At 55.1% G+C, this 15,173-nt stretch overlaps 1 protein-coding gene across 3 annotated transcripts in view; it reads left to right on the top strand.

Moving 5' to 3' along the window:
- The window catches only part of MARK4 (microtubule affinity regulating kinase 4), a 34,198-nt gene that overhangs the window by 14,530 nt on the left and 4,495 nt on the right, over positions 1-15,173 (top strand). The window contains exons 3-15 of one of the 3 annotated variants that reach the window (XM_054999237.1): positions 188-241; positions 1,744-1,792; positions 2,717-2,782; positions 3,760-3,830; positions 4,166-4,222; positions 4,761-4,997; positions 5,475-5,594; positions 7,266-7,365; positions 7,584-7,693; positions 8,840-8,996; positions 11,296-11,510; positions 12,587-12,690; positions 13,942-14,211. In XM_054999237.1, the coding sequence (XP_054855212.1) occupies positions 188-241; positions 1,744-1,792; positions 2,717-2,782; positions 3,760-3,830; positions 4,166-4,222; positions 4,761-4,997; positions 5,475-5,594; positions 7,266-7,365; positions 7,584-7,693; positions 8,840-8,996; positions 11,296-11,510; positions 12,587-12,690; positions 13,942-14,211 (1,610 nt within the window). Of the gene's footprint in view, positions 1-187; positions 242-1,743; positions 1,793-2,716; positions 2,783-3,759; positions 3,831-4,165; positions 4,223-4,760; positions 4,998-5,474; positions 5,595-7,265; positions 7,366-7,583; positions 7,694-8,836; positions 8,997-11,295; positions 11,511-12,586; positions 12,691-13,941; positions 14,212-15,173 lie in introns of all 3 variants that reach the window. The other 2 variants (XM_054999239.1, XM_054999236.1) reach the window with 2 other exon arrangements.

The following is a 15,173-nucleotide window of genomic DNA, read 5'->3' as shown; positions in this document are numbered from 1 at the left end:
GCCTTGGGGGCAGAGAGGGCAAGAGCTCAGGGGTGCCTTCCCTAATGGGAGTAGCCTGTAGGGCTGGGATGGCGAGCGGGGCCATTGGCCAGGGTGGGAGGCTGAAGGCAGGTGCCCCGTGAGCCCCCCTCCCGGCACCACCACCCCTTTCCCCCAGAGTCTGATTTTCTGCATTTGATTTCTTTAGGTGGCGATAAAAATAATTGACAAGACTCAGCTGAACCCGACAAGCCTTCAGAAGGTGCATATTTGGGGTGGGAGGACAGAGCAGAGAGCATGGCGGGCGGGGGGGGGGGGCTGCATTTTGCCTTTCATGAGGTGGCAAAGTCCAGGGGCAGCCCCACCGGGGGTCCTCAGTAGACTTCAGGGGGCCTCCCTGCATGGCGGCTCATGAGAGACCCTCGCCCTGCCCTGGAAGCTCTCAGGGCGGCTTCAGGCAGTTGCTCCCTCTTAGCCTGGCCTCCCGGCAGGGGTATCGTGAAGACAGAAGGGAAGAAGGGAGAGTGACACACGCCCTGGGAATAAACGGGATGGAAAGGAGACAGGCCCGTTCGTTCTGTGTGAGGGGAAGGGCGTGCAGCCATGAAGCAAAGCCCCAGCTGCTGTGGAGGGTTCCCCGTCTTCCATATTGGACACGCCACTTGCCCAGAGGCAGCCCTTGACTGGCAGCTGCAACTTCCAACCCCCCAACCCCCCCATGCTGATATCCCTTCCTCCAGAATGATGCCTGCTTTGGCTGGGGGGGGGCCCTTTCCGTCAGCCCCCAGTCTGAGACAGGGAGCTCCTCCCCACCAGGACTGACCCCGCCCCCCCCCCAGCCGGCTCTGGCTGCTGCCACTTGTCACTCTCCCATCCCCCCTTCCTTGATTAGGGCCGGGAGTCCAAGTTGGTCGCTGTGGAAACGCCGGTCTCCTGCCAGCATCGTGCTGAGGGGGAGTTGTGGGGGGGGGGGTGGAGCTGCTAATTAGTGGCTGGATTTTCCAGGACAAATGAGCTGGGGGGAGGGAGAAGGAATGGATTGTGATGCTCCCCCCCCCCAATTAGTCATTTCCCCAGCTGGAGGGGGAAAGCTCTGGAGCCGATCTGCCAATCTGCCCGTCTTCCTCGGGTGGGGAAATCTCCATCCTCCCCACCCCCGTGTGCCAGCAGGCCTAGCGGTGGCTTTCCTTGGATGAAGTAATAAAGAATCCAAAAGGAAATGGCTGGAGTCCCAGGATTGGCGTGGCCAGCCGTTGGGGCTCTCCAGGTGCCCGTCCGCTCATGCCCCACCAAATCCTCCCACTTAATTCGCCTGCCCCGAGTGGTGAGTGAGGCCCAGCCAGCAAAGGGCTCTGCGTGGCTCCAGTGTGTGAACCGAGCCACGGACTGCAGGTGCTGGCCAGCCGTGGCACCGTGGAGGACTCAGCTGTGGCCTCTGAAAGCCCCTGCCGTGAGGACAGCCTCAAAGGGCCACATGGCTTGCCACGGCAGAGCAAAGCAGTGGCCCCGCTGGGAGATACGGGATGTTCAGGAGCTGTAGCTTCACGGGAGCCGGCGGGGAGGGACCGGAGCCTCCGGTCTTGCGTCCTCCTCTGCGGCTGCTCCCCTTCCACTGCGCCCCTTCTTTGCACGGAGCCCCGGCAGGGCCAGTCCGAAGCAGGCTGAGGGGGGTGGGGGGAGCAGTCCACTAGCCCAGGCCCTTAGACGGCCAACAGGGAAGAAGAACTGCCTGGTTCCATTTTCCTCTCTTACTTCTTTTTGCAGCTCTTCCGTGAAGTAAGAATTATGAAAGGACTGAATCACCCCAATATCGGTAAGAAGGCTCAGGGAGGAACCTTTTTCCCTTCAGACATTGGGTAGCTTTTCAGAAGTAGCTATCAACGGAGCAAGGTGGGAACAGAAGGCGCCGAAACAGAGAATCACAGAACCATACGGTTGGAAGGCACCTCCAGGGTCATCTAGTCCAACCCCCTGCACAATGCAGGAGATTCACAACTCCCTCCCCCTCATACACCCCTAGTGACCCTTGTTCCCTGCCCAGGAGTGGCAAAGCACATCTGGACAGCGCAGAGCCAACAATTCCACGGTTGCACCACGTATGCCAGGAACTTGGCATTAGATTTCTGCCTCAGAGCATCTTGACTCCCGCCCCCCGCTTTTTTTTAAAACCCAAGTTTCTAGCCATTATGTCTTATGAAAGACAACCTTATAACCATCCCGTGCTTTGGATGTGGGCCACAGAGGCCTGAGTCCTCAACCGCCTTGGCCGAGACAACTCCGCTGTCAGCTTAACCTGCTTCCCGAGGTGGCTGTGAGGGCTAAAGTGGGAGGAAATCCCCCTGGAGGTGGGGGGGGGGTGAAAATGTATTGGAAACAACTGGGTAGTGCCTGCTGGCAGTGCACGATATGTGGGGGCAGGACGGAGGGGCAGGCAGTGCTGTGGGATCTCCCCACCACCACCACACGTGCAGACACGATGCCAGGAAGCAGAGTTGTCCAAAGCAAGCACCCCGGCTTAATTGGCACGATTTATTCCAGTCACAGAAGCAGGCCTTTTGTTTGCACCGAGCACATTCAGGCCGGCTTTGAAGGCCCTGTGAATGTGGCCGATGCCCGCTGGTGGGAGGTTTCCTCGTCAAAGGCAGCCGCTGTTCCCCAGAGCTGGCCGTGTGGGAAGCCCTGTGTGAAAACCTTTCAGGGGCTGAGAGACCTGAGGGGCCTTCTCTCTCTGTTGCAGTGAAACTCTTTGAGGTGATAGAAACAGAGAAGACCCTCTACCTGGTGATGGAGTACGCCAGTGCCGGTAAGGACACGGGGCCCCGACCTGCGGGCTGCACTTTGGGGCCCTCGAGTGACTCCGCACTCTCTTTTGCTCTACCTACACTCTGTTTGGTGTAGCGGTTAAGAGTGGCGGGACTCTAATCTGGAGAGCCGGGTTTGATTCCCCACTCCTCCACTTGAAGCCAGCTGGGTGACCTTGGGTCAGTCACAGCTCTCTGGAGCTCTCTCAGCCCAACCCACCTCACAGGGTGTTTTGTTCTGGGGATAATAATGACATACTTTGTAAACCGCTCTGAGTGGGTGTTAAGTCATCCTGAAGGGTGGTATATAAATCGAATATTATTATTATTACTTGTTGCTCATTAACCTGGTACTTCAGAGGGAGGATCTGGCGCAATCCTGGATCAAGCCAGAAGTCCTCTGCCAGGTTCCCACATCGGTCCGTCCGTTGTGAGCGGAGGTGTGCCGGGGTAGTGGGGGAGCACCGGGACGCGCACTCACTTGGCCACCCAAACAAGCAACTGCACCCGGTGCGTCTCTCCCGGTCTGCTGCTCAGCCTCCCAGAAGGGCTAAAATTATCCCCCATCTGCTCACATTCTCCCCAGCCGCCACCCCCACAGGAGCTGCCTACCTGGCAGCTGGCTCGGGGTGGCAGCACGCTGCTCCAGGCTGGCGTCAAAACCAGGAGGATTGACAGACCCCCCCCCTCCCCTCAGTTTCTCCTTCCCATCTTAGCACTCTGTTTCCTAGCTGACGTCTGCCCGGAACTGGTTTTTGCAAAGTTTTAAAGCAGTTCTTAAGCAGGAAGGTGCAGAGACAAGTGCACCGGTGTGCCTCTGCGCTTTGTTTGGCCTGCAGGCCACCCTGGATCGCCTTGATCTGCCACCCAAACAGCTTGCCTTGTGGCCACGGGTGTCATAAGGAAGGCAGTGGGCCCCTAGGCCTCCGGGCTCGGGCTGGTACCTGAGGGTCTCAGTCCTCTTTTTCCTCCTTGGCAGGAGAAGTCTTTGACTACCTCGTTTCTCATGGACGCATGAAGGAGAAAGAAGCCCGGGCCAAGTTCAGACAGGTGTGGGGAAGAGCCCCGCCTCTGAGGAGGGGGCCAGGCTCCCAGGTCTTGGGGCCTGGCATTGCAGCAGGCGGGGGGCATGTGAAGTTGGCCGGTGGCGCAATGGAGATGTGGAGAGGACAGCAGGCGCCCCCTGCTCAGAGTCCCAGATCTACTTCCTGCAGCCAGGGATTGATTTCTCCCCTCTGGCCTCTGGAGTGGAAGAATCGATCCTCTTGGCCTGGGCCCTTTGCCTTTAAAGAGCCATTCATGAAATTCTCAGGTGGTCTTGCAGGACATAATGCTCTCGTGCATGTTCATTCAGGCACATGACCCCTTTCTATCCTTCCCCCCAGATTGTCTCGGCTGTACACTATTGTCACCAGAAGAACATTGTACACAGGGACCTGAAGGTAAGAATGCCATGTGCTGTCCATCCCCCCCCCCCCATACAATCGTTTCCTGCTGATCGGAGCGCCGTGTAGTTCAGTGGGTTCAAAGTTTGGTTCAGGACTCCGTGGCAGGGCCTTGGGCTCATTGCCCATCTGGAAGCCTTGAAGTTCTCCCTTCAATAAAATGCAAATAAATATTACTTACCTCTCAGAGTTGTTGTGAAGGGGGAAACAAGACAGAACTCGCTGAGACGGGAAGAAGCACCAGCATTTGGGGATTCAGAAAGTGCCTCTGCTTTGTGCTGGGCCTGATACCAAGGAAGAGTTTCCCAGCCACCCCAGACCTCTGGCTGCCGCATAAAGAACGCAGCATGCTGCCGCAGCCCTGGAGAGCGCACTCCACTTGGTCCTTTCCTTGGGACTGTTCACAAGAAGGGCTCCGTTCCCAGGGCCCCCCCCCCCCCGAGCACTGGGTGCACTGGTCAGGCCTTCTCCTGCCCCTCTTTTGTGGGCCGGGGTCTCTGATCGCTCTTCCTCCTCTCTCCCTCCCAACACGCAGGCTGAAAACCTCTTGTTGGATGCCGATGCCAACATTAAGATAGCCGACTTTGGGTTCAGCAATGAGTTCACGCTGGGCTCAAAGCTGGACACTTTCTGTGGAAGCCCCCCCTACGCCGCTCCGGAACTCTTTCAAGGGAAGAAATACGACGGGCCGGAGGTGGACATCTGGAGTCTGGGGGTGATCCTTTACACGCTCGTCAGTGGCTCCTTGCCCTTTGATGGGCAGAACCTCAAGGTGAGGCTGTGCAGGGGGAGTTGGGGGGGGGCGGAAAGGCCGAGGGCGGAGCAGCCAAGGGGGAAGCAGAATAGTGACCGGGGGTGGGGGTGGGGGGGTAGTGGTGGCTTGTTTTTGCAAAAACTGTAATTGGAGTAACGAAGAAGGTCTTTCCTGAAATGCTTTTCAAAAACAACATCCTATTTCTGAACGGCCTTGCGCCCTGCTTTGTTACATTCCTGTATAATGGAACTTTCTCAGGAGAGGCAAATAACAACATGAATGAACGGAGTAGTAAACGGAGTCCAGGAGTCGCCAGCTGCGTTGTTTCTCTGCCCGTCTGGAACTGGTGGGGAGATCCAGCCTGTTCCGTTGGCTCGAGAGGCGCATGATGCTCGCGGACCGTTTGGGCATCTCGTTCGGGAGGGGCGGCAATGGGGAGTAGCTGCTTTGGGGAAATGTGGCGGTCCTGTGACAGTGCTGTGCCCCTCCCTCCAGGAGCTGCGGGAGCGCGTGTTGCGTGGCAAATACCGTGTCCCCTTCTATATGTCCACCGACTGCGAGAACATCCTGCGCCGTTTCCTGGTTCTGAATCCGGCCAAGCGCTGCACCCTTGAGGTGAGGACGCCCCTGGGGTGGGCGCATGCCCCTTCCTCACCTTCCCTGATAGGCTCCTTATTCTTATTCATCTGACACGGCCTCCTGCCGAGCGAGAGGCCAGGCCTGCGCATTTCCAAGCATGTGCACCGTGGCCAACCCATTTCCCTCACAGGAAGTATGTGAGGCCTTTAATTAGCTAATGTCTCCGTGGGATCGGGCCCTGCCCTCCGCCTCGCCTCCTTCCCCGCTCCTTACTCCCCCCCCCCCTCGGATGACTGTAATTTGCCTAATCTGCTCACAGATAATTATATGATGCGTCAGGGAGTCAGTGTGCGCCCCCATGTGGCATGTGCTCCCCCCCCCACATTGTTGCTGTGCAGGCTTCCCGGAGAGAATTGCTGCGATGCAGCCGTGGGGGAGAGACAGGTGGCTTTTCCCTATTGGGGTTCTGGGGGGGGGATGTTTGGCTCCCCCCCCCATGAAGGATTGGGCTAGACACAGAGGGCTAGGCCCTGGGAGCACTCTGTGGCACACGGCAAAGTGTGTGTCTCTTGCCACCCAAGGACTTAACGGCAGGCAGGCAGGTCTTGCCCTTTGGAGATCAGAGGGCATCTTCCAGGCAGGTCTGAGCCTCAGGCTAAGGAGGGGGCTAAGCTTACCTTGAAATGTGAAGGCTGTGCAGGTGGGAAATGGGGGGAGTGACTGTGTTGTTCCCCCAGGACTTTTTCAGAGTGTCCTGTGAAATATGGTCATAGATCCAGAGGAGTTAGCCATGTTAGTCTGTAGTAGCAAAATAGTAAAGAGTCCAGTAGTGCCTTTAAGACTAACCCACTTTATTATAGCATAAGCTTTTGAGAACCACAGCTCTCTTCTGACAAAGACAAACGCTTATGCTACAATAAAATGGGTTAGTCTTAAAGGTGCTACTGGACTCTTTACTGTGAAATATGGGAATGAATGAAATGCTTTTTAAGACAACGTGTTGTAAGAGAAGGTTTTACTCACTCAAAAGACAGAATGAAAATTTATATGTGAAATAACTTACAGCATTATTGTAAATTCTACGTATGCCACAGACACCGTATTTTCAAGAAGATGTTAATCATTTAAATGAGAATAATTTTGGCAACAGTTAATAGATTGTAATGGGTCCGGTATGTTATCCATCCAGATAATGCTGCTGGTCCAGTAATGATTATATGAGGCTGGTTCTGTCCAAATAATATGCTTTCTTTTGTTTACTGCAAAATTTGTTTTCCACTTCTGTTTTTTCCTATCTGTCAGATGGCAGAAACTAAGATCCAGGCGCTAAGGTAACGCCGGGCGCAGTGGGTTACAGCTTTGAAGTCTAGTTGGTCTTTAAGGTGCTGTTGGACCAGGATCCGGCTCTTAGCTTGCTCTCAAGTATTGGATATACTTGCAGTTCTGCTTGTGGAAAACAGCTGTAGTTTTAAATTTAAAAAACATACCAAATAGTGCCATTTTATATGCTAACTAAATTATAATCCATGCATTTTGTGTTGTTGACGTAGTACGATAAGTTTCAATTTGATCGGAATTAGGTACTGCGTGTATTTCAGTCCTCTCCCCACCAGATTTCCGTTTCTTCCCGTGACTTCAAAATTTCCAGAAATTTGAGAGCTCTCAGCCTGCCCCGTAATGACCTCTCCCTGCCCTGCCTCTTCACAGCAAATCATGAAAGACAAATGGATCAATATCGGCTACGAGGGAGATGAGCTGAAGCCCTACAGAGAGCCCGAAGAGGACTTTGCGGATGCCAAGCGCATTGGTGTGTGTGCACACGTGTGTTTGAACTGTGGCCGGGAGCAGCGGGAAGCCTGGGTATCTGCTGGCGGGGCACACGGGCTAGCACGGCATGGCCCTCTGTGCCTCAGCCACCCCTGTGGGAAAGGGGGGGGGTGGAACGAAGGCTGATCAGCAGCACCCACATCTGCGCGGCCTCGCCTGCTCACCCGTTTCCTTCTCTTCCCCCCTCGTCCTCTCCAGAAGTGATGGTGGGCATGGGCTACACTCGTGAGGAGATTAAGGAAGCCCTGACGAACCAAAAATATAACGAGGTCACGGCCACCTACCTCCTGCTGGGCAGGAAGAACGAGGTGAGGCGTGGCGGTGGGGTAGGCAGGGGGGGCGATGGTGGAGAACTGAGTGGCCACAGGATCCCCGTGGGGAGGAGGGAAAGGAGGGCCTCATAGGAGCCCCCCGCCCCCCAACTCTGGCTAGACCAGGAGCAGAGGAGGGTTTGGGAGGCCTCATGCTAACCTGGCCCCCTGCAGCGGAAGGCGGAGAAGGCCTGGCAGAGCTGGGGAAGAGGACAGCCAAAGAGATCAGAGGGGTTGCACACCTTACCTACAGGGAGAGCTTAAGGAATCTGGAGGTTCTTGGGCTACCACAAAAACGACGGAACAGGGGTGTGAGAGAGGCTTGTTTGGTGTAGAAGTTAAGAGTGGCGGGACTCTAATCTGGGTTCAGTCCCCCCCTCCTCCACTTGAAGCCAGCTGGGTGACCTTGGGTCGGTCACAGCTCTTCCAGAGCTCTCTCAGCCCCGCCCACCTCACAAGGGGATTGTTGTGGGGATAATAAAAACATACTTTGTAAACCGCTCTGAGTGGGTGTTAAGTTGTCCTGAAGGGCGGTACATAAATCAAATGTTGTTGTCGTCTTCATCGTTAACATGTAATGTAGACAGAGTGGGGCGGGAGATCCTCTTCTCCCTCCCCTGCGCTGCCAAAGCTCCTGGGTACCCAGCGGAGTTGATGGGGAACAGAGTCAGGACGACAGAAGGGAGGAATTCTTCACGCAAGGAGTGAATAACTTGTACAACTCACTGCCTCGGGATGTGCCCAGTAGTTTAGATGTCTTTGAAAGGAGGGTGGAGGGCTCCATAGAGGAGGGGTCCTTCGAGGGCTGTTAGCCCCAGGGAGCCAACGGAGTGCCCGTGCTCAGAGACTGAATACCTGGGGTGGGAGGTGTGAAGAAGGCCTTGGCCTTGCGCCCTTCGGCCTTCTGGGGCATGTGGCTTCCCCTGGCATGAAACCAGACGCTGGGCTAGGAGGACCTTTCCGCCTGCTCCGGGAGGTCTCTTCTGATGTTCCGATGAGTTTCGCGGGCGGTCCCTGAAGAGCTCCTCCTCCGGGGCAGCTGTGCCCCACGCATCCCGGGGCAGCTCACCCGCCCCGCCCCACGGCCACAGTGCTCTTTCCTTTTCTCCCGACGGTATCACCCAACTTGCCGTCTCCCAGCAGGTGGAAGGGAGTGAGTCTCGCACAGGCAGCAGCCTCTCGCTGGCCCGGGTGCGGGCGCCCAGCGAGGTCTCCAACGGCACCAACAAGCCCTCCTCACACACCAAGAGCCAGCGCAGTTCCTCCACCTACCACCGGCAGCGGCGGCACAGCGATTTCTGTGAGTGACGTGTGTCATGCAGCCCCCCTCATCGCCCTGGCCTGGAGGTGGCCTCCTTGCACCACCCCCAAGTGCATCCTGGGGTCCGTGCAGGGCTCTTCTCTGAATCTGGAATGCAAGTTCCTAGCCCGCTTTGCCAGGCAGGCAGGCCTGTGCTAGCAATTTCTGGCACATCGAAGGCTGAAAAGAGGTGTAGCTGTCTTGGTCACTTCGCACTCCTCGCTGCCTGGAAATTAAGACTTGCTCGCCCAGGGTAGCCGGACAAGGGATTGCTCTCGGGCCTCACCCGGGGGGGGGGGGTCCTTTCTATGGCCTCCCACTCTGCAAGTCATGGTGCAGTGGGGGGGGGCTGCTCTTCAGCTCATTCAGACTCTGGCTTGATCTGGGCTGGTAAGCTGCGAAGCTATTTCAGCCTCTGGGTTTTCAGAGTTTACCCAGAGGTTGAAATGCTCTTAAGTGCAGAATCTAAGCAGGGCTGGCCCACAAAACGCTTCCTTCTTAGATGACGGGGGATGTGTGTAGAGGTGATCCTGAGTGACCACACTGCTCCGGTTTCTGGTCTGTTCCAGCCGGGCCCAGCCGGGTCGGCAGAGGCCAGGCGGGTCGGCAGAGGCCAGGCGGGCCCAGCCGGGTCGGCAGAGGCCAGGCGGCGGCCACAGCCGGACATTCCTTGTTTGCGTAGGTCGAGGTTGTGGTCTCAAAATATCCATCCCGGGGAAATCTGCCATCATACTCCGCAGTGGTGTGAGCCACTTCTTAGTATTGAATCAGTTCTGAAGAAGGGAGCTCTGACTCTCGAAAGAGCCAGTCTGGTGTAGTGGGAGCCAGTCTGGTGTAGTGGTTAGGAGCACGGGATTCTGATCTGGAGAGCCGGGTTTGATTCCCCACTCCTCCACTTGAAGCCAGCTGGGGGACCTTGGGTCAGTCACAGCTTCTAGGAGCTCTCAAAGTATATTTTGTAAACCGCTCTGAGTGAATGTTAAGTTGCCATCAAGGGCGGTATAGAAATCAAATGTTGTTGAAAACTGACACCCTGAAAATCTCATTGGTCTCTAAAGTGTCACTGCACTCAAACCCTGAAATTCAGACCAACATAGCTACTCTCCACCACTCATAGCTACTCTGTTCTGCATCTTGATGGTGCAAATAGACACCGAGTCTCACGGAACCATAGGAATGGACGGGTGTGAATGGCCCATCTTTGGGGCTGTCTGTGGGTTCAGTTTGAGCAGAGGGCAGCTTCCAAGTGTTGCTGTGGCATTGCGACGTGTCTCAGGACCAGCCACACACCTCCCCTGCAGCTAGAAGGGCTACAACACACACACACACAGAGCCTGCACCCAAGCCCCTCCTGTAACGGGACGGTTGCCCGTGTCTAAAACCAAGCTTCAGCTAGCCAAGAGAAAGATGGATCTCTCTCCGGGGAAGCCGAAAGCAGTTAGTCTTTAGACCTGTCAAACAGATAAGTTCTTTGAACCAGCTGTTTATCAGTACATTTATTTATATAGGGTTCAATATTGCTTTGCAACTCCCCATCAAACACACAGACACCAATCTAGAGTTTATTTCACTTTATTGAAAATATACCCTAGTTTTTAATGAAGTAAGTAATCGAAATATAAATGGCTATTAATATGAATCCTATAACAACAGAACACAAAAAGGCAATAAGAAATAAGTTCACTAACATTTCTTAATAAATCCCAAGTTTAACATTGCTCAAAGTTTCTATGAAATACATAGGTAAAGATAGGTTCTCACCTAAATTCTCCCAAGAGATCTCTTCCATCAGTACCCTGCTTATTCTTTCTGTGTTTGCAATTATATACCTAATCATATGCAAATATTTAGGGTCTATTCACATGATAGCACAAACAAATATTGATTGGTTTGACACTTCACTGAATATTCATAATTTCATAGTACAGCCTTCCAATTAGTTAAAAATTGTCATAATCTGATCTGTAAGAGAAAACTATAAATCTCTGACAAGTGTCAAGAAAAGTTAAGTTGGGCGATCACCATTGGTTGAATCTCTGATAGAGGAACATCAATCTCGGTAGAGTCCACAATTTTAATTAATTGTCAAAGGATGAAAGCACACCTGTTGAATTACCTTACACATAGAAAAAATACACTGAAAGTTCATGCAAAGTTTAAAAGTTCATCTAGAGAATACGGAAGCTAGGCCTAGTATTGTTCAGTATTGATTATTGGCATATGATTTTAATCTATATTGGCATAACACTCCTTCTCGTTGGAGTGGCAGCTGTCTTCACTCTCCAGGTCTCTCTTTCAGGCGGTCCCTCCCCTGTCCCCCTGCACCCCAAGAGGAGCCCCACCAGCACGGGGGACGGCGAACTGAAGGAGGAGCGGATGCCCTCGCGCAAAGCCAGTTGCAGCGTTGTGAGCAGCGGACGGGGCATCCCGCCCTCCAGCCCCATGGTGAGCAGCGCAAACAATCCCAACAAATCAGAGATCCCCGACCGGCGCAAGGATAGCGCCGTGAACACGGTGAGTCGGTGCGTCTCCAGGTGCAGGTTCTCCTGGGCCGTGGGCGAAGGAGCCTGGCTGCCCCCCCACTCTGAACACCAGTACGAACCCTCATGACCTCCACAACTCCATGGGGCCCGGGCGGGGGGCAATACCTGCAACTTGGCTTTACTAACCCGTTTGTCAAGACTCACCCTCTTCTAGCCAGCCCTCCTAAAGTGCTTGGGCGGGAGTCCTGCTATTTCTTCAAAGACCAGAGCGTGACTTTTTTCTCCCCTCATCCCCCAAGTGACAGAATGGTACTAAAGGGGCCTGCAGCAGCCCCTTTGCTGTGCTTTCTTCCCTGGCCGGGCCGGGGAACTGCCTGCAGAAACATGGGCGGGCGTGTCAGGCATGGGCAGTGGCTGGCTTTGGTGAACTGCCCACCTCCCCCATGGTTCTGGGACTGGGTGTCACAGTGCTGGGCAAAGGCTCCCCCCCCCCCCCCGCGCACACATACCAGTTGACACTCACTTTTTGGATGGTCTTGAAGGTTTGTTTATCTCCTGTGTTCCTTGGCGGAAACTCAAACCTTGTCTCCCAAAATGGAGCCCTGACGCGCTCCCTCATGCTCGCTCCTCTCACTCATCAGCCACTCAAAGCCCAGCTGAAAATGTTCGCTTGAGCATCCAGCCTGGGGGTTGCATGCGAGACCCAGAGGTGGCTGGATTTTCAGAGACTCTGGATCTTGCTGCCCTGGGAAACAAAGGGCCAAAGTACAAGTGACAAATGACTCAGGTTGGACACTTGTCAGCTTCCCTCAAGTTTTGATGGGAAATGTAGGCAGCTTGGCGGAATGTTGGACAAGTGACAGTTGAAAAGTCTGTTGGACAGCAGTCAGAGAGCGAAGCTGCGAGACCAGGATGCCTACATTTCCCATCAAAACTTGAGGGGAGCTGACAAGTGTCCAACTAGTGTCAGGCGTCACTTGTAGCTTGGCCCAAAGACTGGGGACCAAAAAGCCTGCCTGGTGACAAGTCTGGCTCCTGAAAAACTCTGTCCCTTTTCTCATGAATGTCTCCTCCACCCTTCTAGCCTGGGTCTGTCTCTCATTTCAGAATAACATTCCCTCGAGTATGATGACCCGGAGGAACACATATGTGTGCACAGAGAGGCCCGGTGGGGACCGCCACTCGCTGCTCCAAAACGGAAAGGAGAACAGGTGGGATGTGGAAAGAGCTGGGAAGCAGTGGTAGAGGTCGAAAATGAGAAACGCCGACCGTTCTCTCTTGCCTCAGAGACTGCCGCCTGAATCCCCAGTTGGGGCTCACTCCGTTTGCCGCTACAAACAGCTTCCGAAGCTAAGACCCCTGGGCAGTCTGGACTCAGCCATGCCAAGGCTGGGAATGGGCTGGTTTTCATTTTAGAAAGCAGACGAGATGGGCTCCTTTGGAAGAGGCTGCGGGCGCTGGGGAGGGGAGCGGGCTGCCTTGGAAACGGCACCGACTCCATGCCCACCCTTGTCCCAAGGCCGGTATAAAAGGACACAGGACCTCTGTGCCAAGGCTGGCTCTGCAGCCAAGCGACCACTTGTGGTGGCACACTGGGGAGGGCTCCAGTGTCACAGGGGCTTGGCTCCCTCTCGGCTGGCATCAGGGGACTGGCATCCACTTCCGGGCCAGGCAGAAATGGTACGTGGCTTGCTTGTGGTGCCTCGCCCAGCTCTTCACAGCAACGACCCCCTGCACAGAGCGTTGGAGGAGCCCCCACTGCGGGTAGACAGAATGCCGAGTCAGAGGAGCCGACCGGGGAACGCTTGCACAATTCCAGAAAGCATCTGCTGGCCTCTTCTTCTTAAGGCCTGGGGAGGTGAACTGGGCCTGTCAGGTGTGGCCGTGCCCTCTCCTCTTGGGGCGGCACACTGGCCTTGCCACCCCCCCCCCCCATTCCTGGCCCTTCCCATGGACTTGGCTCACTCATGGCTCTCTGCCCAGTTTCCGCTGCTCTTGACCAAGCTTGATGCTGCTTGTGCTCCAGGAAATGCCAGGATCCGGGTTGCCCACATGAGTTCTGGGCCGGTTCTGGGAAGATGCAGGACGGGGGGAGGGGCCCTCGTAGACAAGAGGAAATCTTGCCCTTTTGCTCACGAGGAGGGATGGAATTCTGAAAACAGCTGAAACCCCCAAGGGGCTGCGTTGGATCAGAAGGGTTGTGAGCTTGCCCAGGAGTGCTGCCAGGGATCCAGAGTTGGCGCTTCGTTTCTGATGCAAGTTTCCAGGGTTCCAGCCAGCCTGGTGTCCACTGCCTTTAGTTCAGGAGCTTTCATTCCTAATCCCAGGCATGTAATGCTGAACAACAGTCACCAGCTGGCTAAGGAAAAGCACTCGGCACGTGCCCAGAGCACTCAAATTGAGACCTGGAAGAGTTCAAACTGTGGGGTCCGCTCTCAGTTGCCACAATTCTCCCCCTGCAGCTCCGTTACCAGCCGGGTGCCCCCAGCCTCACCCTCCAGCCACAGTATCGCCACCTCATCCACCTCTTCAGACCGTACCAGACTTTCACGTGGCACCAACATCCGCAGTACCTTCCACGGGGGCCAAGTGCGGGACCGGCGTGCAACCGGTGTGCAGAACGGGCCTCCCACCTCCCCCACACTCTCTCATGAAGCCACGCCTCTACCCCAGAGCCGCAGCCGGGCCACCTCCAACCTCTTCAGCAAACTCACGTCGAAGCTCACGCGGAGGTGAGTGGCTCGCCGCTAGCTGTCTGGGTCAGGAATGCTGGCTGCCCGGCTGCTCCCCATTCCCCATCACGCTCTCTCCCCGCCATTAGTTCAGCAGCTTCACTCACCACCAGGTTCCTCCCCAGAAGGAGCTCCTTGATGAAGAACCCCTTGGTGGGTCAGAGAATCTCCAGCCTCTTCCTTCCCAGGAGGGACTGTTGCAGGTGTCTGCCAGTCGTGTCTGATAGAGAGGAATTGCTCCCGATGGACTAACTTTGGCCTTGCTCTGAGCACGGACCTCCTCAGGCCATTGAGCAGGAGCTGAATGGAAGAGCGTGTCCCCCTCATGTGGCTCGGTGCCTCTGGTTGCCCTCTGAAGGAGCGAGAGGCACACCGGAGCCCAAATACTCATTCCTAGGAGAGACCCAGAGGAGTTAGCCGTATTAGTCTGTAGTTGCAAAATAGTAAAGAGTCCAGTAGCACCTTTAAGACTGACCCACTTATTTGTAGCATAAGCTTTTGAGAACCACAGATCCATCTGATGAAGGGAGCTGTGGTTCTCGAAAGCTTATGCTACAATAAAGTGGGTTAGTCTTAAAGGTGCTACTGCTGGACTCTTTACTATTCCTGGGAGAGGTCTCTTCATTCCGAAATTCTCCCAGACCATTGGCATAGTTTAAAATGTCCGCCCAAGTGGCAGGCAGATTGTTCGACTGGATCTATTGCTTGAGCCCCAAAGCTATTTCTGCTTCTTCCCGTCAGCCGCCTTCTGTGCCCCGACACCTGTGGTTTTGCTGGTGGTTGTTGGAAGATGCCCAGGGAAGGCACGTCTCTTTGTAGCACGGCCTGTTTCCGAACAGCAGAACGCTCTTCCCGTTGTCTGTTTGCAAGCCTCTCCAAACTGTAGATATTGTCCAGACGTGCCCAGGAAGGAGTTGTGCCGCTTGTCTCACAAAGAGTCCCCCTCCCACACCCACACGAGT

The sequence above is a fragment of the Eublepharis macularius genome, chromosome 15, assembly GCF_028583425.1.
Source record: "Eublepharis macularius isolate TG4126 chromosome 15, MPM_Emac_v1.0, whole genome shotgun sequence".
NCBI lineage: Eukaryota > Metazoa > Chordata > Lepidosauria > Squamata > Eublepharidae > Eublepharis > Eublepharis macularius.
The sequence above is the reverse complement of the archived record's forward strand: the minus strand, read 5'-3'. Positions and strand labels throughout refer to the sequence as shown.